The 23,926-nt window shown below is 32.2% G+C and overlaps 2 protein-coding genes across 3 annotated transcripts in view; one reads left to right on the forward strand and one right to left on the reverse strand.

The window, feature by feature from the left end:
• Nucleotides 1-23,926, reverse strand: part of Lgr4 (Leucine-rich repeat-containing G protein-coupled receptor 4) — an 832,616-nt gene that overhangs the window by 170,874 nt on the left and 637,816 nt on the right. The gene's annotated exons all lie outside the window — the stretch shown is intronic.
• LOC140434622 (uncharacterized) lies at nt 5,422-22,239 on the forward strand. Its single transcript, XM_072523016.1, has 4 exons — nt 5,422-5,532; nt 5,783-5,970; nt 18,402-18,527; nt 21,930-22,239. Exons 2-4 carry the CDS (start codon nt 5,916-5,918, stop codon nt 22,136-22,138), a joined length of 390 nt encoding a protein of 129 aa, XP_072379117.1. The 5' UTR covers nt 5,422-5,532; nt 5,783-5,915; the 3' UTR covers nt 22,139-22,239.

The raw sequence follows: 23,926 nt of genomic DNA on the forward strand, positions 1-23,926 counted from the left end.
TACTAATACATTTAAAAAGGGCTTTCCTATATCATTTAATACATGTAAAAGCAGGATTGCTTAGTGAGGGACAAGATCTATGCGAAATTTTAAAAACCGACCTACTAGCAATCCAATATTGATATCTATTGTAACACAGACCCCCAGAGAGACATTTATAGAGTTGTACTAATCTGTATCCAACATTCAAATAAAATTATCGGAGAAAGTGTTGAATTTCGAATTATTAATTTGTGTACCTAAATGTTTTTACCAATTTATCGAAATACTGATTATTTTTAAGTAAACTACCTCATAATATAGTATTTAGAAAAATTTACCTTTGCCTTTTTTTCAAAAAATTAAGACTGGCAAAATAAAATATGAAAAACTGAAACTGAAACTGAAAAACAGATACGAAAATAAAAGTTTTCTTTTGGTAAATTTACAAGTTTTTTTATTAACCGTGCTAAGTTCGTCAATGAACACTAAATATTAATATATTATACAGTGAAGTTATAAAGTAACGCATAAATGTAATTTCTACGTAATTATAAAGTAGATGAAAACTACTGAACCAGGTCGATTTTTACACACAACACACAATATACATATACATGACAAGATCGTTTTTACCTTGTTTAGGCCTGAGCCTCTTCAAGGAATGGGAAACTCCGTGTTTTTTTTTCTAGGAGTTGTGGGGGTGCGGTAAACGACAATCACGTGAAATGATGTATGTGGAGGTGGAAGTGGTGGACTACTAAGAAACAGGAGGGTAGCTAAAGGTGACTATGTGTATGATCTGAGAAGATCCAGAAGCGTACAAGAAGAAGTGGGTGCTGCCAAGCATGCCAGTTTAGGTACTTCAGGGTTACCAGCCAAGTTTGTAGGAACGGCTCTTTATCAGCGTTGTTGGCGCGCAGACTTTACCTACGATATTGGATGGGGAATGATTCTAGTATATCAAAATACTCATCAGGAATTTCGTGTCCAGTGTTGTGGAGAAGTTTAGCTGGAGGGAATGGAACTTTCTTTAAGGGAAGCCTGGTGAGTATTTGCCCTCTATGATTGCAAGGTGTCTTTAGTATTCGTTTGGCTCTGTTGTTCGAGCCGGCTATGGTTCTTAGGACATACTTCCTGCTGAGGGTTAGGATTCTGTCCTTTATCGATGTTATGTGTGAGATTGCGTAAATGTGGGCTGATGGATACGACCAGTCCTTCCTCATGCAGTATCGTAAGATACGACGTTCAGTGGCCGTAATGGCGTTTAGTTGACGTGCATTCAGGGAGGTATGGATGCAAGCCTTGTATTCGACTATCGGTCTGACAAAGGTCTTGTATGTGTGCAACAAAGTTTTGGAAGATGTCCCGCCCAGTTTGCCGGATAGCACTTTCAGGAGGTTAAACCTCATATCATACATATATATTAAACCTCATATCATCATATACATATACAAATCATCAGTAAATATATATCACCGTCCTAATATAATCGAATTAACGAAAACACCAATATATTTTTTTTTCACACTTGATTTGCATTATTACCCAACTTAAAAGATTTAGACGTAGCAACTAACTTTATGCTGTGAATATGCGCGTACTTCATACTGTGAATTTTATAAAAATTCACTCTCATCAATTTTTCCCTATCGCGCCTAAAGAAGTAGAACTTCAAAAATAGTTTTTATTTACTTAAATGTCACATGCGATGCCACAAAAAGTTACCCATTGGTTTGTATCTATTATAAATTAAATGGTATGCTAGCCACTTCGGAAATTTACATTTATTTGGGATCTTTCAGTTAGAGTTAACAGTTATTCCAACTGATCGTCATTATCGTTCTCTTCACGACTCTCAGCCAAATTAATAATAATGTCTTCAAGGCTGCGAAATTTTTCATGTAATCTTTTTCAATCTTCTTTACATGTTCTATTGCATTTTGCCAGTTTTGAGCACTGATATTTTTGAACTCTGTTTTTATTAGTTCGACAACACTTTGGGCATCTTTTGGAGATGTGTTATTCCTCTGGACATGGTTTTTTAACTGAGCCCATAGCAATTCTATGGGATTTAATATACAGTAATATGGAGGTAATCTTAAAACCATATGTCCATTGTTAGTGGCTAATTTATCTATAATATGTTCTTTAGTTACGACTTTTGTATGAAGAACCTGGATTAGTTGATCTTTGGTGTAATGATCCTCAAAATATAGCTCTTCGACTATTAAAAATTCTTAAATTTCATCCTTCCTACTCTGTTTGGTTGGAATTTTTTTAATGCATCTGGAGTGATATGATGCATTGTACGTAACAATCACGCTATTTTCTTTTAAATTTGGGAGTAATGTATTCTCAAACCACGATTTAAAAAGCGTCCCTTCGATGTCTTGGTGGTAGTCTAGAGAACTGCCTTTAATACTTTTGGAACTCAACAATAACGCATCGTTTACCCATCCATGTTGTCCTCCGCATTGTAATATACAAATTCGCTTGCCTCTAGAATGGGGTACATCTATTTGGCATTTTCTTATACCGTTCGTCCAGGCTTTATCTATCGTTTAGTGAGAATCAAACCAAGTCTTGTCCAGATAATAAATTTCTCAACACTCACTGCGGTATTGTGAAATTTTTTCGATATATTCATTCCTCCATTTTATTAGGCGGCTACTTTCCATTATGGTTTGACAGTTTTATATTTAAAACCATTTTTGGTCAAAAATCTTCCTAAAGTCTTTGTGGAACAATCATCAACAATATGTTTTTCTTTTAATTTTGCCATGATATTGTCTCACTAATAGGTTCCAAGAGGTGGGGTTGAATTTTTTAGAGCTTCCCAAATCCTTTCTTGTTGTTCTACTTTTCGAACGAACCTGTCTTTATTAAGCAGTACACTGTTACACAAGAATTCTTCCTTTGCTGAGTAATTGGCCCCACACTTTCATCTTCATCTTCTAAATTATCCGTAGGTACATTTTCGTCAGATAAACGCACATCACTTTACCATGGCCGCCACATATTTTTCTTCGATAAATACTAAATATATCACAACACTTTTTTTCGACAAACTCTGGCTAAAAGAACCACAAAATATACTGCTTAAGAATGACTAATTCCTTTATTTAAATATTGTGACAATGATCTCGCCCCATTTAATTATTCTACGAAAATGTACTTATTAAGTACTTAGCCATTACCGGAAATATAAAATTGTTTGTAAATTTGTATTTAGGTCAACCGCAGGAATTTCGCTTAATTATTTTTAAATGTTATAAACAAAGACATATGTTTGATAACATTAAAAAAAATATTTACTGACGATGATTTGGAATAAGTTTTACTTATTTTTGTGTATATCAATAATTAGTTTTCATTGACGAACCCACAAAACAAAATGTCTACTTATTTTCGTAACTGAAAAATATTTTATCTTGCCAGTCCTAAGTTTGGAAAAAAAAAATTAACGCAAGTATTTTTTTAATAGTACATTGCGAGATTGTTTACTGCTAAAACCCATTGTTTCCCGATCAATTTGTAAAAACATTTAAACAAACTAATAATTCAAAATTCAACACTGCTCCGGTAATTTTATTTGAATGTTGGATAAAGGTTAGTACAACTCTGTAATGTCTCTCTCGGGGTCTGTGTTACAATAGGTATCAATACCGGATTATCAGCAGGTTGGTCTTTAAAATTTCGCATAGATCTTGTCCCTCACTATAGTAAGAAATCATTTGGTCTGGAAAGTCTATACCGTCTTTAATCCTATTATAGTGTAGAATTAAAGTAGGTTTTCTAACTATGTCACCATTTCGATTTATTTTCCCAGTTTCCTTTACGTCAGGTTCGTGGAACGTTAAAACTATATTAATTGCTTTTTTGTCTTGATATTTGAATCGTTGAATTTCTGTAACCTACAATTTATCCATTGTCTAACTTCTTTGTTTTGACATTATTTGAAATACCACTTTGATTACCACTCATTGTTCCACAGTATTTTATATTTCTATTTTTTAGAAAAATAGCTAATGAAATACTGCTGTACCAGTTGTCTGCTATAAAAATGAGACCTTCGTTAAGTAATGGCTCAGATAAAGAAACAACAAAAGATCCATAATACTGCAGACATTGTAGACAGATATTTTTTTTTTTTTTTTTTTTTTTTTTAATTTTAAATTAAAGTGTCTCGGCAACTATGGGCCATTGACACTGGTACAAGTTTATTACAATATGTTTATGTTTACATACATATACAATCTGTTTATATACAAGTTAGGATACATTAATAACATCTTAATATAATTACACTAAGTAGTAAAGGTGACAGTCTTTTAGGAAACGAATTATGGCACTGTACATGTTTGTAGAACCAAGTAGATCACTTAAAATGTTTTGAAAGTTGTAGTAGTCTCTTTGAGGTTTGTAGTGGACGCATTCTAGTAATATGTGCTGGACTGTTAAGGACTCATTACAATGTTCACAGCGAGGATGGTTTTCAGACGACATCAGATATCCATGAGTAAGACGAGTGTGACCTATTCTGAGCCTTCTGATAATAATATTGTCTTTTCTGCTCATTTGAGGCATGGTGATGGAGGTAACAGTTGGTTGGATTGTGCGTAGTTTTGTATTTTGCGCGTTCCAGTGTGTTTGCCAAGTGCTTAGTACGTTTTTCTTGATACTGGCCTTTAGGTCTTGGTGAAGTTGGATGTTTTCCATATTTTCTAAGGAGCAGGCCAGTTTTGCTGCATGATCAGCGTTCTCATTTCCATTGATACCAACATGGGATGGTATCCAGATGATAGTTACTGAAACACCATTCTTTGATTGCTCTTGGCAGATACTGTGGATGCACTGTACAATGGGATGTATGGAGTATATATTTCTGATTGAGTCAATGGCGGAGAGAGAATCAGTGCATATTGCTAATGATTTCTCATTAGCGATGGGCGAGTCTAATGCCTTGAATATTCCATACAGTTCGGCTGTGTGTATACTGCATCTGGGAGAAAGCCGATATGATGCTACTGTTGTATTTGAGGTACTGATAGAAGACAGATATTTTTTTGTCAGGGGTATACGTAACATTCCCATTTTGCATTTAAGTTGGTACTAAGTTGGTTTATCCGTGACTGTCGAGCAGGTTGTTTCTTTTTGCTTATCAGTATTCATTTTGTCTCCTTGAAGGTCGTAGACCTTACTGAATGCAATAACTCTTTCCATTGTCTATTATAATTCATCTAGGTTTTGGCAATGATTACCGTATTATCGGCATATCTTATGTTGTTCGTTAACTCACCGTTTATTTTAATGCGTCCTGTTGCATTTCCAAGAAATTTTACAAATATTTTCTCTGAGTAGATATCGAAGTGGAGTGGGGATAATATACACTCTCATCGGACACCTCTTTTGATTTCCGCACTTTCAGTAAGTAGGTATATCCAGTTGGTAGGTAAAACCAATAAGCACCTAGGGAGCGAAAGCTGCTAGTTTAGTTCCAAGTGCTTTACGAAAGCCAAACTGCGATCTATCTAATTTTCATAAATAACAGTAAGAATGTATTCATATCCTTATTATACAAAACTTGATCTTGTAGCAATTATTCTATCCAATTTATATAGCTACATACCTATTTTTCTTAATGAGGAATTATTCTTTATTATTAACATCTAATGTACCCAAATTTAATATTAACAGTATTAGATTAAGTTAAAAATGCACAAAACTTTAATTAGTGTAATAAATTTTATTTATATATACAGAAAAAAACTGTTTTAAAAGTTGATAACTTTATTTTCAGGAACATATTTTGTTTTAACTTCGCATATTTAGTTTCCACGAAGTTTTACGCAAATTATAATAATTACAATAGATAAGGTATATTAAAACATTCTTATTATTGTAAGTGTTTCGCCAAACTAAACACTTTCGAAATGTCGAAGCTTTTGGTATATTTTTTACTTGTTTCAACTGTGTGTATTATACAAGGTAAGCTAATACTAATATTTTAGTTTAAACCTCCATTTTACTGATTGTGTTTTATTACGATTTGAGAAGGAATATAAATATTTTACTATTAAAAAGCAATTTCTATAAATGTTCATAAAACAAATTAAAATTGAAAATTGGTTGAATGAAATTGGTTGAATTTGTAAAATCAAAATGATTTTATTCTAAATTTTCTTTATATAAAGATATATATATATATATATATATATATATATATATATATATATATATATATATATATATATATATATATATATATATATATATATATATATTATATATTTTAAATGCATATTTACAAACTACTCATAAACAGTACATTGAGTAATTAGTAGTAAATGTGATGATAATATTGAATTGATTTGGGTACCGTCTAGCGAGAGTTCTCCATTTTTACCTATGTAACCAAGTTTTCTGGTCAAGTCCTCTTCGGTCTTCGTTTCTCCATTGGTGGCTGATATAAATCACTGATAATTTGACTGTGGTACGTTAAATTAAGACTGTTGGCGTGAAGTGATATGGCATCTTTTACAATTGGTGCTCCTAGGTAATTGTGATGGTTGCATTGCCCACATACCAAGGGGCGTTAACTATCATACGCAATGTTTTTGATTGGGTGGTCTGCAAAATTTTTGTGTTTGAAGACTTGCTACAGCCCCAGAGTTCTACGCCGTAAGTCCATATTGTGACTTAATGAGATGGAATGACATTATTCCATAGAAGTATTAATTCGCCAATGAACAAGCAACATTGGTTATAAAGAGGAAGAAGAAGAAAAAATCCATATTGGTTGTAAAGCAGTATTTCGTTCTCCAATGAAAGTTGTGACTTTCTGCCAAATATGCAATTCATTTATTTTAATTTTATATTGAGCTGAGTTTTTGGGCGTTAATGTATTGCTTCTAGGTGAGCTTTCGGTCCAAATGCAACCCAAGATATTTCACGACGTCCCTAGCAGAAATGGGGGCATTGTTTAGACTAACTTGTGGACAAGTGCGTCTTCTTGTTGTAGATGTGATTTGAGCTTATTTTGAGCTGTTAATTTCAAATAATACAACATTTTCAATAGTAATATTATTTCCGCTATTATTAATTTTCCATTTTGTCAACCAATTCTCTAATGTATGTAAGTAATTTTGCAGCTTTTCAGATGTTATGTCTGGGTCTTTGTTTGAAACTAAAACGGCTGTATTATCGGCAAAAGTCGCTACTGTGACGTCATCTGTAATAGATATGGCAGGAGTGAAGATTAGGTACAGGAAGAGACCGAGGGCACTTTCCTAAGGAACTCCGGATTGGATTAAGTAACAGGTTAAGAAATCATTGTTGATTTTTATTTGAAACGAACGTTCGTTAATATAGGACTTTAGGATAAGGTACATGTCGCTAGGCAGTAAAGATTTTAATTTATATAGCAAACCGTTTGCTATATAAAGTGCTACACTTTATCAAAAGCCTGCTGAATATCGAGAAATACTGAGGCACACATAATCTGTTCTTTCAAACCTTTCTTGATTTTATTTACTATTCTATCCAATCTAATCCAACACTGTTGGATTGTTGAATATTTTTGATGCAAATCAAACTGATGTTCGGGTATTATGTTCTCGAATGGTACAGTTTCGCCTATTCTATTTATTTATTATATTCTATTTAGTAGTAGTCGTTCAAATATCTTGGACATCAAGAATAACAAGCTCGGATGAAAAAAGAAGTTTCTGTAAGCAATTTGTTTGGTTTTTTAATCATTATAATATGAGCATATTTCCACTGGATTGAAAAATGGCTTAACTACAGAATTTTGTTATAAATAATAGTAAGCATGAGAACTGATTTCCTAGGTAGATGTTTGAAAATTCTTCCATCGATTAAATCGTATCCTGGGGCTTTGTGAGAGTTGATTCTTATTATTATTCTGAGAACCTCAAAAAGGGAGAATACTTTTATTGGAGGTGATAGTTGGTAGGGTGCACCTAGATATTCGCTAACTACATTATCATTTATGTTTTGACCTTAATTTGGAGTACTTAAATATATTTTTTAAATATTATGCAACTACATTAGCTTTTTCATTGTCAGTCTGCGCCCAACTTCTATCAGGTTTTCTTATTGGTGGAATTGGTAGTGTCGGTTTTTTAAATTTTTTAATTGCTCTACATATAGAGTGGTCATCTAGATAGAGATTTTTAATATAAAAATTAAAGGTGTCATTTTGACATTGATTTAGCACTGACGTTAGTTGGTGTGTTAGTCTATTCAGCTGTATCTTATCTTGTGGATTTCGGGACCTTTGCAATTTTGCATGAGCTCTCCTTTTTTCGGTTAGATTTTGTTTGATATGTAATGGCACATTGCTGTCTTCAGGATTAACCTTTTTACATATAGGAGTTGATTCCCAAGCAGCGTTTTGTATTACAGCCGTTAGCTTTGGTACGGCAAATTTCAGCTCATCAGATTCTTTTGTGCGGTAATCTAACGTTATATTGTGGCTAATGATGTTTTCCAATTATTCCTACTGTGTTTTTTTGTTAGATAGTCTTAATGGCTGTTGATTGTATATTATGGTTGTACTTAATGTTATTATTATGGCGCTATGGTCCAAACTTCGCTATGGTCTTCAACTAGGATGTAATGTCTAGGAGGCGAATAAATAGCTGCGACAATAAAATGGAATTTTGAAAACTGTTCTATCAGTTGATTAGTTGAGTGTCTGTCTGAAACTAATAATATATCTATTTTGTTAATTTTAAAAATAACGCAATTTCTTGGACATAATTTGTTAGACCGCTATTCGTATTTGCTTAGCCATTAATTTGTTTTTTTTGCTTACGACTGTTGTTAGCATGTTGAGGATCATGCTGTTCTGATTAAGCACTTGATTAAATAACATTTTAAATTCATTTAGGAAGTCTGACATTAGCGTAGTTATATCTTTATTATTACTGTTTTCATTTTGTCTTTGGGGATTTCCTAAAGCAACTTGGGAATAACTATATATGAGATTGGCTACTTCACTGTGTTTTCTGTTTTAAGCTGTATTGTAGTCTGGGTATTTTTTGTGTGTTTTATTTACATTATTTTTGTTTCTGTGTTTTACTAGGTCTCTATATACAGTGTAACCTCTGCAATTGACTGGATGGCTACCGTTACATAAAGCGCAAGTTGCAGGAGTATCTTTAGGTTTAGTACATGTTTTTGTATCATGGGGACCATCTTATTTTACGCATTATATGCTTATAAGTAATATGATTTGGAGTGCCTGGCATATGGGCCTGGCATCTGGTGCACTGGATTATACTGTTCTTTTGTCTTGGAGTGTAAATAGAAATTTTATATCGTATGCTTTTTTATTATTTGTGTTGGGTTCAAGATCGATAAAGAATAGTGAAAGAAATTCTTTTGTTAGTCTATGTTTAACATTGATTATGTTTCCAACATGCTAGCCTTTTTTCGAAAGTTCGGTTTTTATATCATTTGTATCAATTGTGTGAAGTCCTCTTACTACAATTCTATATGCACTATCGTGTTGAAGTTGGTAGCTGTGGAATACAATTTTCTTTTCAATCGTATAGTTTACGAGATTCGTGTACGTTTCTGGACTTTATTCTACTTCACTAGCTGTGTTTTAGGGGACCTAGCTGTGCACTAGGGAGTGTTTTTGTATAAGTTTCAGCGGGGTGATCCCTGTCAGTGAGCTAATCATTGCCATATAGTGAGTCACTCCGTAGACATATATTGGAGGTGGCCTTTGATGTTTTGATTAAGTAGTTGATGTTTGGTTATCAGTGTTGTTGTTGATAGTTTGGTTTCCATCGGTCTCTTAATCTTCTAGTACTTAAAATCTGTTGTTTGTTGTGGTTTGTCTATTTTGCTCAAAGGGTCTATTTATTTGTAATTTCTTTCTTTTTTTGGTTACTTTTAGCCACGAGGGAGTTTCATGTTCATTTGTATGACTTTCCATTTCTTCTTAGCTCGAGAACTGCTGTGGATAGTAATTTGGATCTTCGACTGTATGCTGAGGTTGTTGTATTTGATTTGAATAAGTGTATAAGGGAAATTACTATTTAAATGGGAATAAGCCACAATTAAAGGTTAAAGTACGTTTATTGACGTTTCAATTTCCACTTCGGAAATCGTTATCAAAATACAAACATTAGTAAATTAAACAAAGTTTGTTTTTTTGTTACTTGGTGAAAAATTCTTTAAATAATTTAATTTTATCTGACTCATTTACTAAATGACTTACTAAAACTGGTATTTTCCTTTTAATAACTTCTTCTTTTAGGACTTTATTTGAGTCATTGTATTAAATCCTATGTTCATTATCCCATGCGTGTTTATATATTTGAGATCTATCAAATTCTCTGTCTTTAATATAAGATTGATGTTCACTTATTCTAACATTTAATGGCCTTGATGTTTTACCTAAATAAAACTGATCGCATTCACAAGGTATTTTATAAATACAATTCTTTATCCTTTCTTGTTCATTGTTGGGTTTGGTTTTTATATTAAATTAAATTTCACTATTTTCATTTTTAAAGTTGTCTACTTTAAAATGTATAATGTATGTCTGAGTTGTCAATATAAATGAGTCAGATAAAATTAAATAATCAAATTATTAGAAGAATTTTTCACCAAGTAACAAAAAAACAAAATTTGTTTAATTTACTAATGTTTGTATTTTGAGAACGATTTCCGAAGTGGAAATTGAAACGTCAATAAACGTACTTTAATCTTTAATTGTGGCTTGTTCCCATTTAAATAGTACTTACTTTAAAATGCCACAAGAAACTAGCTTCAGAACAATAGTGTATAAGGGTGCTGGATTTGTATTAACTTGTGGAGGTGGTTGTAGCTGAAGGTTGAATTGGTTAGCAGAAGTGTTAGGAAATGGTTGTAATTGGTTTTGATGGTACTGTGACATATCTACCGATATTGAGTTTGGCTGTTGTAGAAGTATGTATGATGTTTGTATCCCTGGCATTGGATGTAATTGTTGATCGACTGGATCAGTCTGCTGTTTAAAATTTAATCCAGGTCCATTCCCAGTCGGGAGCATTTTTGGTGTAAGGAATTAAATTTAATGATGATTAAATTTTTATCCTTTTGTGTAGTTGGTTCTCTCGCATGAGAACATTGATAACGACTATCAACTGTTTTATTTATTTTGTTTTTAATATTTTTAATTAGGTGTGAATTTATTTTTATTTAGCGATTTGATGAAATTCTGTTAAATTAAGATTTGCAAACAGTTACCCAGTGGGTAGATATTGCACATACTAAATAAATCTTTTTTCATCCATATACCTATATTGCACAGTCATATTCATTATCACCTTAATAGCATTTTGGCTGTACTTTAAATTCATATCCACAACTACATTCCTTATATTTTACGAATTTTAATATATGAAAAATATTAATATATTTGGTTCTAAACCATATACATATCAGTTTTAAATTTATTCCAGCTTAATTTGCAACTAAGCCTTATCCAGAAACAATTTCACAAAGAATTCCATCCCGCAATCTTAAAATAACATGAAGTAAAGTCAAAACCTTGTTCGAATGGGATTCGGTAGTAAAGAAATAGAAGTTTGGCTTTCTCTATCGACCCCCCTTTTACTTTAATCCCTCTTTCGGGATGATATAAGTGGGTTAACCAGAAAATAACGGGAACAGGGGACGTGAGGAATTATGCCGGGATATAAATCGGAACATCCTTACTGTTTATAGGCAAGAGATGTTTGCTGTAAAAATTTATGGATTAATATAACAAAATCCTCATTTGATTTGTTTTATTGTAATTGACCTTTATCTGTATTGCTAGAGTTCTCTTAATGTATTATCCCAACATTGATATATTGTAAATATTATCAAAGCCTTTTATATACAGGGTAACTTTTGAAAGTTCCAATTTGAGGTTCTAGAAAAACTTGACATAATTAATATATATCTGAAAATTAGGGATTAGGGCTTTTTAAATATGCCCACTTAATCTAAAATATTTAGATTATACTACCGTTATATCGGTAGTTAACTAAAACTTAATAACAGTATCCCTAGACCTACGGTATACAAGGAAGGTAACAGGGTCAAGGCTACGCTTGAACCACCTATTGTTACCCCTGGTATTACCCAAGGTACTTATTTTATTCAGGCTGAGTCGACTTCCTATACTATTTTTTAAAGTAAAAACGTTACATGTTATGATTTATACAAAGTGACGTCACTTGTATTCAAAATTTTCAACCTTAGAATTCATATTTCTCTAACACAGCTAATAATACGATACTTTCCTCGATGCCTCAACATGGTATACTTAATAATCAGAAAAATTTAATCATGATTATATTAAGAATTTTAGAATTATATTGACGAAATAACCAAAAACATGTTTTATTAATAATAAGTTTAATACACCACAAATTATTAATTTTAATTAAATAAACTAGACAATTCTATGCCACTGATACTTAAATATTTCAAATTTCAATGACAGTTCAGCGGTTGGCAAAAATTGTTTACAGTGTTACCGCTTTTTTAGAATAGGAATTTTATTAATGTTTTGATTTCTTACACAAATTGATTCACAATATATTATATATTAATAAATTATATTTATAAATACATACAAAAAATTTAGAGTGAAAGAGAAAGAATTGCATTAATGTAAGGCATTTATGAGAGGTTAACAACTAAAAAGAATGCAAGTGAAACTGTGAAAGTAGGGCTTTATCAGGGTTCTGTATTTATTCTCATTCACGATGGACTTCAAGAGGAGATCGTTGGTTTTTAATGTATGCAGATGTTGTTGTGTTGCAAGGAAAGTCTAAGACAAGTTTCTGCATAAATTACTTGATTCCAAAATTAACTGAATTTATTGATCCAAGTCTGACTGATTTTAATATCCCTTCCAGTTATTTTAAACGTAACAGTCAAGTTTCACGTGTGTAATTTTGTTAAACATTCTCCAATGAATAGATGAATTCTAAATGGTAGTAAAGTAGACCTTGACTTATTTCTATATGCTTGGAGAATATTTCTAAACAACGTGTAAAGCGACTAGGTTTTGTAATCTTTTTCAATTTACTTCAGTATATTTATTGCTTGTATACACATATTTGGTGCACACTTCAGTTTTCAGTTTTTGGAGGGCCTCTTCATAATGCAATTCGATTAGCTTCTTCCGAATATTATTCAACCCGGTCCTAAAACCTCATAAATCAGTTGAGTTTTCTGCCTATTTTACATTCTCACAATTCTGTCAAATCATTTTACAATACTCCTCCTTTATTTTATATACCACTTTCAATTTCCTTTTTGTCATAAAGGTTTCCCTGTCTTTTTTAATGTTACACTGTTTAGTGCCTCACTGGTTGAGTTTTAAAATGTATTTAAAACTATACATTTTATGTGTTCTTTTATAATATTATGGACTGAACGTATCTCGTTTTCCATATTATTGAAAAGTGAAAACAAAAATTTTGAAAATGTGATGATTATTTTCTTCATTTTAAAAATCTAATTGACTAGTGTATTGTATTCTTAAATAGTTGATATTTTAAAAAGTCCTGTCTTAATAACTATTCTGATGTTTTGGCAACGCTGTGGGGTTTTGACGTCGTAAATCTTTTTTTTTTATGGCTTTGGCTTGAAACCTTTAGCCACGTAATTACATATAGATATTAGTATTCCTTCATACAGGATGGTACAAGGAGGACACTTTTCACGCTCAGGGATTCATCAGAGCGGCTTTATTGTTACAAACAAGACATAAACCACGGTTAGGTAGGTGGGCAACATATATGGTAAACATACAAAGGAAATATTCACGCATACGATCAATTTTATACTCATACCTTTAATTTAATTTTTGCAAGAAATATCATAATTATTTTAAAGATTTTTATATTGTCTTCACTTAATAGAAGATTTACGTATAATGGTGTACTTAAACCCTCTTTTATCAATTCTTATAGCAGCCACGTACTTGTATTACGATGTAGGGGGCAGTTGAAGAATATGTGATTTAAATCAGCTATACTAGTCCCACACTCACATCGGTCTGTTGGGAGAACTTCAATTTTGTGTAGATGTTTCGGAAAACATCCATGATTTACTTTTAATCTTAAGACAGTTGACACTGTTTTTCTGCTTAGTGTGACATCTTTGTAAAATTGTTATACATCTACTGTTGGTTGTAATTTGTATAAATTAGTGCCCCTGCTTTCACCAAACTGAATCCATTGTCTGTCCCATTTAAATTTAATATGTTGTTTGATATAGGAAAGTAGGTCACATGTGTTAAATTCTTCTATCACCATATGTGGGTGCTGTAATGGATTTTTAGCTATAGAATCAGCAATAGTATTGCCAACAATATCTGAGTGTCCCTTAACCCATAGAAATTTAGTACCATATGGATCTGTTAGTTTTAGTAACTGTTGAAAAATTTCTAATATGAATATATTGCTATTTATTGTGAATTTAAAGTTTTGCAAGGAGTGTAATACTGACAGTGAATCACTGCATATGACAATTTTGTTCCACTGGTTTTTATAGCACAATTCAAGGGCTTTGTATATAGCACATGCTTCAGCAGAAAAAATGCTGGATTGATTATTTAAAATAAATGATTTTTTAATCTTCATTTTTGGTACAAAGTAAGCACTGGTTGTACATGTTAGTGATTTTGACCCGTCTGTATAGATCACAATATGATCTGAATAGCCACTTAAGATTTCTTTAAGAGTAGTGTAGCAAAATTCATTTTGGTATTTAGGGATAATAATATTTGTAGCTAAAACACTTGTTCTTCTTCTTCTTCACGTGCCATCTCCGCGACGGAGACACTTGTTAGATGTGGTATATCCAACGATTCCCAGATAACACTACAAGGGGAGTTTATTAACTTCAGTTCGTTGCAAGTTATAATTGCTCTTGCAAGTGGTGGAGAGTTTTTTTTAATGAAGTATGTAGATGTTAAATCAGCTGTATTTAATTTATTAATTATTTTTGCATTATAAGTGCCACGATAATGTTGGTTTAGGAAATATTTGCTTGCCAGATATTCTCTGCGCAATGAGAGTGGGTTTTCAGATGCTAGAACTAGGGTGGCTTCATTTGGAGTGCTTTTCATCAATCCTAACACAAATTGAATTCTATCAAGTTTACGTAAATTGGTTATGCTAGCTGACCCATATACCACACAACAGTAATCTATTATAGATCTTATATAGGCTCTATAAAAATTCAATGCAATGTTTTGATCTGCACCCCACGATCTCTTACACACCATTTTAAGAAAATTAATACCTTTTTCGCAGCGACCAATTGTATAATTAATATGTTGAGTCCAAAGCAATTTTCTGTCAAGTACGACACCAAGATATCTAAATTCCGAAACAATTGGAATATCATTGCCATGTAAGGTTACAGCGTGATGTTTAATAGGGTGTTTTCTTGAAAAAAATACTACGGCACATTTTTGGTACGAAATATTGAATCCATTTAACCAAGTCCAATTATCCAAGTTGTACATAATATGTTTGAGTTCAGTAGTGCTTTCACCGTACGTTTTCTTATGTGAGTAGATGACAATATCATCAGCATATTGTAAGCAAACAGTATTGGGAGACCATAAATTGTGCAAATCGTATGTGTACAAATTAAAAAGAAGTGGACTCGTAAATCTTAAATGTCTATATATATATATATATATATATATATATTGAAAAATTCTATACCTGTAGATATTTAAACATATCGAAATGGTCTCGTAGGCGCCGGCGCTGGGGAACGATCCCCGATCTGTCCCCGACCTTCTGCGTCTGGCTATCCGGCCCCAAAACTTGCTTATTTTAAATATAATATCCTGTATATTATTACACATTTCGATGTAACAGCCTTTTGTAAATTTATTAAATACAAGGTTATGCATGTAACGTTCTACACGATCTTACTAATTTGATTATGAAACTGTCCGATTTGACACCCTTTATCTTTATAAATATTAAAATGCAACATTTTGTTTTTTGTAAATATACTTAAATCTAACAGCAATTGAGATATTTTGCTTTTAATTTATAAATTAAATAAAATGCATTATGACTTTTAGGTATTACTATTGTCTAGTGTGCGATGGAAATTTCAGTTGACAGTTTTGAGTTCTCGTAGATTTTAGACAGATAACCAGGTTTACATTTTTGAGAACTGTCGAATAAAATTTCTATGACACGCTACACAAAAACAATGAAAATTATAAAACATTATAAATCATTTAATCTAAATATTTGAAGCTAAGTATCTCAATAAATGTGAAATTTAGATAATATAGGATGGCGTTAATGAAACTCATTTGACCATTTAAAAGACCATTTAAAGTTTTTTCTACTAATATAATGGGGTAACATATAGGGTAATCCATTTAAGAAAATTTTTAGTAAGCGTTTTTAACTACTTACAAAATACTAGCAAATGCTTTCTATCAAAGGCTACAAGTTTACACAGTAGGCATATTTGGAAACGGGCCAGATTTACCCTAGAAAAATCAACAAATTGACCAGATTCATTCAATGAGACAGATCCTCGAGAAAACATTCTAGGTAATTTAATATTAAAATCCAACATCTATTCGTCGACTTTAAGGCTGCGTACGACAGTGTATCTATACAAGAGGTCAATACTATACCAATCAATGCGTGACATTGTTATACCAGAAACACTTATCCGATTAATGAGAATGACAATGTCTAACTTAAAAGTGTCAGAATACAGGGAGAGAATCCTAGAACTTTTGAGATAAAGAATGGATTCAGAAAGGGGGATGCCCTAGCTTGATTCCTATTTAGGATTGAATGAAAAAGGCAGTCCGAGACCACAAACTAGAGAAGGCGGTGATATTTACAATTGATCGATACAAATTTTAGTATACTCTGATGACATTGACATAATGCTTGACATAATAGGAAATAGCAAGCGAGATATTAAGCATATCGAGCATTTTTGAGAGACCATTTTGGATTGTTCCGGCGCCAATTACATCTTTTACCGTATTTTAGGTAGCTAATGCCTGGTTGCACCAACACATCTTAAGCTTAAGACGTGTCTTAAGCTCAGCTTACGAAACATACACGTTGCACCATTGAGTCTTAGATCAATTTTCAGCTTGAACCGATCCTAATCTCAAGTCCCCGTTATTCTCAGCTTAAGTTGCCGCCTGAGTTTAAGATGAGCAGTCTAACCTCAAAAAATTGACAGTTGTGTTGTGGAATACAGATACACATTTTTTTTTATTTTCACCTGTATCTGTTATACCTACTCTAAAATAAATAAAACAAGGAGAGTTACTACTTAAGATATAGTCAATATTTAAATTAAAAAAAATTTCTATGTATCGTCTGATGACAAGAAAAACTCATTAAGTACACATTTCAGTAAATTACAGCTTTGCCAGTGTTTAATGTTTGTTGCATTTTTGCAAGAAATAGTCAACAACTACCATAATCAGCCATACAATATAGAAAACCCGATATAATGTAGATTATGCTAATGGTTGATTGAGATAGGCAGTGATCTTTTCCAGAAAAAAGATACAACAAAAGTAAATGATCATTTACTGCAATATATACTTAATGACTTTTTGTTGTTAACATATGACACAGCATTCAAAAAATATACTTATTTAAATTAGCATATGAACATAAAAAAAATCGTAAGACTCTTTTCGTCACTCAATAATTGACAAGTTACATGGTAGGTAAATTGCATCTTAAATTTCGTCTCAGTTAAGACATGCTTAGATAAGAATCGAAAATTATGGTGCAATGTAAGTGAGAGTTAAGGCGGTCCTAGCTATAAGCGGAGCTGGGCTAAGCTGGAGCTTAAGATCTGTTGGTGCAACCAGGCATAAGAACTATCTCCGAAGAATGAAGACGACTCCTTATCATTTTAGAAATGAAAGTGCCGTTACTAATGTCGAGAATTGAACTCTAGCGCTCTGGCCTAGAAACCCGCTGAGCCACGGCCGCTACTATGAATAACTAACTCTAGGGTAGATGACTCAAGAAAGGAATATGAACAATGACAATAATGACACAAAAAGTACAATATAGAGCATATCTGATTACCCTTTAAACGAAACAAGCACTTTATTTTAATAAAATTTTATACAGCTTCGTAATTTGGTAAATTTGTAGTTAAAATTAAAATGAGTATGAAATGAATATAAATTTAAAAATAAGCTTATGGACTAAAATCCACCAAGTACATATCTATAATTAGAGATTATAAAAAATTGTTAAGTTCTAGGGTTTACAAAACAATTTGGTTGGTTTAGTTGGACGTGAACGACAAGTATTAATAATTACCTCTTTGTATCATAATTAACTAATATAATTTTTTAGGTCACGCACAGTTTAACTGCTTTAGCTGTTTAGGTGGTCCATATACCGGATGTGCGCGAGTGGCAAGTATAGATGATGTTGAAATGTGTTCAACACAATGCTACGAATCCTATGTTGAATACCAAAGTAAGTTTTTATGAATTAGAAGTATATTTCAAGTAATTTTACTGTAATTAAACTTTACTTCTTACAAAAAAAGTTAAAAAATACAACGCTAATTAAACAGTGTATAAAAATCTTATATACTAAAACGCTAAGCCCTTTTCTTGTCCACCACTTTACTCAAAAACCATATTAGATAATTAAAATATTTTTTCGGAATATTATTAGTATTGCGTATGAGATTGTCAAGATATACTTTTGGTACAAAAATTCACTTCCGATTTTGAGATGACCGGAAGTTAAAATTGACTTTAAGTTTTAGACCCCACAATGTATATATGGATCGAAAGGTCTCGTCGAGACGAATCTAAATATGTACTTTCGGTTACTTTTTACTTGCATTATTATTGATGAATGTTATGTATATTCTTGCTTATATTGTTTGTATTGGTCTCTTAATTTTTCTCGCAAAATAAAAATTTCATTTAAAAAACTCGATGTCGAGTTGGTCCGCTAGTATGTACTATTAGTAAAAGTACCAACTTCTACAATTTCATTTTCAGGGTTAATATGGGTACTATGTTAAATGAAGCTTAGCTTTAACTTAAAACTGTAAGAAACATTGATTCAAAATAAAGAAAGTATAATAAAACAAAAAGTGTCTTATAAAATACAAAAACGAATTACTCTTTTACTTCAAATCTTTTTTTAGTCAAGTAGTCCAATGCTGTTAGAGTAGCTTTTGAATTTACTTAAAAAATTTAAAAAAAATTAATATTCCTTTTAAATGTTTACCGTTCTGATGGGGAGAATCATAGGGTTAACATGGTGCATGTCAAACTTCGAGAGAGTGTAAATATGAAATATAATTGTATAATTTATAAAATGCTTATAAAATAAAGTGCTTATTGAAAATGGCAAATTGTCAAAACGTTTAAGCAATAATTAAGTATTTTTATTTACATAAGACCGACAAACCCAGGAAATAAAAAAAGTTTCTATAGATACATACATAAGTACATATTAATTTCAGCATCCCTGCTTCATCGGACTCTCGGGATGATACAAATTCTAACTCGGAAAGTCCAACAAATATCTCCTAAATCTTTACCACTGCAGTGGTTAGCGTACAGAGGTGCTACTACTTTGGTGACCATGAACGAAAACGATTAAATAATATCGGAGATGTCCTGAGAAAAACTTATTTCCTAGAACTATTTATAGTTTTAAAAGCCTTCGATTCACATGGTTATTCTAGATATTATATGGAAATGTCTGTAGTAGCTTAAGATACTAGAGAAAATCATCAATGTTATTAGAAGCCTGTATAAAACGATGTACATCTTAACATATGTGCAGTGATTATGAATGTTAAGGTTTTTCCATTGATTATACTGCTCTTTTTATGCTGTCTCTATATCTATTTATGCCTATTTTGAATTGGACGCACCGAACAGCATTAACGAAGTTCGTATTCAATTATTTTTTGACTGTATCATTTCACTGGACTACTAGTCTCTATATTATCGGCACATATGTATTGTATCACAAAAATGATAATATTTTGAAAATATAAAACTAGATTAATGAACTAGAGTGTGCATTGTTAATCTCTATAGGAACATATGTATTTGTTCTTTAGGCTGTCCAAGGTATCCGAAGCATTCTTCTCGAATACCACATCTCAAATGCATCGATTGTTGTCCTATCTGCTATCCGGACCTTTCATGTTTCAGAGGCATAGCTTAATATTGGGACAACCAATGTTTGTACAAGAATTACCTTAATATTTTTCTGTTCATAACTGCCGTTATTATATTCAGGAAGTTTAGCTGTTATTTGTGTGTAAATGTTTTCACATAGCCTCTCTTACATAGCCCTTCTTCATTTTTGCCCAAAATTGTCTAATATTCGCTTTCTGTGCCATATTGTACCGGCTTGATTCCTTATGTCATAGTTCCATGTCCCATTTTAAATTTAGACGTCTTCTTTGCCTTTTGACGCCTTTTGGATACCATAGTGTAATTCTAGTGGACCACCCATTGTTAGTTCTTGTTGCTAAATGTCCTATTTACTGCCCCTTTAAAGATTTAATTCTGTGGATTACATCAGTAACCTTGATTTTCTGTCTAATTAATTCTATTCTTTTTCGGTTTTTCTTTGTTATAACTAGTATGCATCGCTCCATTAACCTCTGCGTGACTTAAGAGTTTCGATATTATCTCTTTCTTTAGTGTTCAAGTTTCGCAGCCAAATATTATGATTCGTAGTGTACACTGATCGAATGCTTTTTTTTAGGTGGCATCTTCGAGTTGAATACAACTGCATTTCTACCAAAAGAATGCCTAGGCCAGTTTCATTCTTCTATTGATTTCTAGGAGTAAGGAATCAGATTTATGTATTAATTGTCCCAGGTATATATACTCGTCTACTGTCTCAAGTACAGTGTTGTTCATTATTACATCTTGGACATCCATCGTTGTACATGGTTTTTATTTTTGTCAAGTTCATTTTTAAGCAAACTTCATTGTTAGCTGCATTTAGGTCGCTTATAAGTTGTTGTAGTTCTGCAGGAATATTAGCAATCAGAGCGATGTCGTTTGCAAATCTTAGATGGCTGAGGTATTCTCCAACAATGGATATTCCTTTGTTCTGCCAGTTCATTCCTGTGGGGAATTATTTTCCTTTAGAATTTAGTCAGTAGTGCTATAGCTGCTCTCCTAAGCCATATCTTTAAGTGATATTTAACAGAATATTCTCTATCAGCCACAGGAACGCGCCGTGTCGGGATTGAGTCGAGACTCTCCTGTCTGTTTGTCTTTCGTGAAATACAGAGGAGCCCCTACTTACTTAAGAAGTCCTCTTTCACGAAGGTTGTAATGAACACGGGCTATGCCATAGAAAGCTGTGTCAAAATCATTGTCTAGGACAAAGGGCATTTTAAAGTCATAAAAAAAACGGAGTATTGATTATATAATTGATAAAGTTATGGCTAGGAACCTGGGAACAAATTACAATTTAGGACAGGCGTAAATCGGATGTTGCAAAAAACTCAAATTTTTCAATTAGGCTATGAAATAAGTCTCTTAGGGAAAAATAAATATATTTATCAGTTTCATTAGTATTAATAAATATAACATAGTGTTTAGAATATATTACATATTGCAACACAATCGTTATTGGTAGTTAGTTATAATTTCTTGCAGTTAAAATTTTCCTGATATCTATTTTAATTATTATTATTGCTATAGGACTTTAAAATATTTTTTTTACAAGACGTAGATATGAATTTCCTTTTTTATTCATATAATTGCCACAATGCCTATCAGTTTGTGCAACTGACTTTCCATTTATGAAATACCAGCTTATGCACTTACAGAAATTACTAATAAAATAATCAAACACTTTATATTGTATCCTTTTTAGATGGGGCATTGAAATTAATAGAGAGACGATGTTGGAAACCACCACAGAATACCAACCATACCAATTTCTGTGATTGGTTTAGAAATTCAGATATTCTAAAAAATTCCAACGCCAAGATTAAAAGTTGCAGGGTCTGCAAGTCTGACAGATGCAACGGATCAAAAAATTTAGCTCCAAGACCCGAAACTTGCCTTTACGGAGCTTTCTAGATGGTTATTTTATTTATTTTTATTCTATTTAAAATGGTCTAATGTTATATTGTTAAAATATAATGTAATTATGCTATAAGTATAAAAAATATTGATATTTATTTTATAATTTTTGTCCAAAGATTTCCTTTCCTTGTCGCACAAAATCAGTTTAATAAGCAATTAAAAGAAAAACAATGATTTTATAAGAGTATAAAGTTTTAAAGTTATATTACAAAAAAGCGCAATCGTTCAGACGGAAACTGTCGAAAAACAGACCATAATGGACATTCTCCATTGAATTCTCCTTTTTTTGCTGGAATCACTTCAGAATGTACCTTGTATCAATAATTATGATATGCGCCGGTCCTAAACCTTGTGTTTAATTTTTTATTTAACAAAATCTGAAAAAAATAGAAAATTATTACTTTTTGCCATTATTTTTGTCTATAATTTGAGAGATATTGCTCCTACAAAAAAATTATAAAAGGTCAAAGTTTCGTTCTTAAATTTTACATGATATTTGACTAGCTACAAATTAAAAATTTAATGTTTGTCGATTAACAAATAGCAATAATTGGGAAACAATCTGCAAAACAATGTAGTTTCTTCTTTCATTTTTTTCGATCCCTTAAAAAACATAATAGCAACTATTATATTCCACCTACAAAAACTTTTATAATACGACTGAAAGGTGTGCCAAATTTCGTCAGGATTAATTTAACAGTTTTTGTATAATAATTTTGCAATCCAGATTGGTCCACAAAAAATTGCAAATGTGCAAAATTATGCTGGGCCCAAAATAAGTGCCCTAAATCAGTGGTTCCCAACCTTTTTCCCATGATCGCCCCTTAGACAGGTTTCACCAGTTTTGAATACTACAATCGCCCCCCCCCCCTCACCCAATTAAATTGAAACAAATAATGAATCTATACAAAAGGTAAGTATCCATATTTATTTATTTTTACATTTCGTAAAATGATAAATGGTTATATGTGTGTAAAAGAATTGTTAATGGCTTCCTTGGGCCTGGTGTCCCTCACATAATTTCTTTATGTCTGGCTCAATGTTGGTTAATAACAACCTCAAATCCCCTCTTTCTATTATGTCGAGCCTATTTCTTTGTCTGTTTTTCAATATACACACAGAACTAAAACCTTTCTCCACTAGATATGTTGTGGGGAATGCCAATAATAATAATTTGATTGCATTCCACAAGATTGGATACATTTCTTTTATCCGCGGCCAAAATCTTTCGTACCCACACTCCCGAAACCAACTTTCAATTTCAATATCATGTCTTAAATCAATCAAGTTTTCTTGAAGAGAAGAACATACCGTTAAAACTTCCACGCTAAAAGGATTGATAAACCAAGTTGGCACTTTCAGACTAGTCAAATCTTGGGAATCGGGACTTCAGATCTTGCATATTTTCTTCTCTCTCTTCTCTGCATATTTTCTTCAAAAATAGATAGTTTGTCAATGAATGCTCCGACTACTCCCTTCGCTTTGGCCATATTTATGTTCTTCCCTGTAGTTGCAGGTTCATTTCATTTAATTTTTGAAAAATATCTGATAAGTAAGCGATGTCATTTCGCTTCTCTTGTAGTTCTGTACTCAGTGTTAGGTCAGTATTATTAGGAAATTCAATAACAGTATCCATGAGACTGAAAAACCGCCTTAAGCAATTGCCTTTAGAAAACCAGCGAACTTCCGTATGTAGTAGCAATGTATTAAATATCTCATCATTTTCTTCACAAAGTGTACGAAATATTCGATCATTCTTTGGTTTTGCTTTAATTTGATTTA

This window comes from Diabrotica undecimpunctata, chromosome 2, assembly GCF_040954645.1.
Source record: "Diabrotica undecimpunctata isolate CICGRU chromosome 2, icDiaUnde3, whole genome shotgun sequence".
Lineage (NCBI taxonomy): Eukaryota > Metazoa > Arthropoda > Insecta > Coleoptera > Chrysomelidae > Diabrotica > Diabrotica undecimpunctata.

Excerpts from the sequence above, each read along its gene's own strand:
- LOC140434622 (XM_072523016.1), top strand. The coding sequence starts at position 5,916 with ATGTCGAAGCTTTTGGTATATTTTTTACTTGTTTCAACTGTGTGTATT. Across the intron at positions 5,971-18,401 it reads AACTGTGTGTATTATACAAG|GTCACGCACAGTTTAACTGC; the intron begins GTAAGCTAATAC and ends ATAATTTTTTAG. Across the intron at positions 18,528-21,929 it reads ATCCTATGTTGAATACCAAA|ATGGGGCATTGAAATTAATA; the intron begins GTAAGTTTTTAT and ends TATCCTTTTTAG.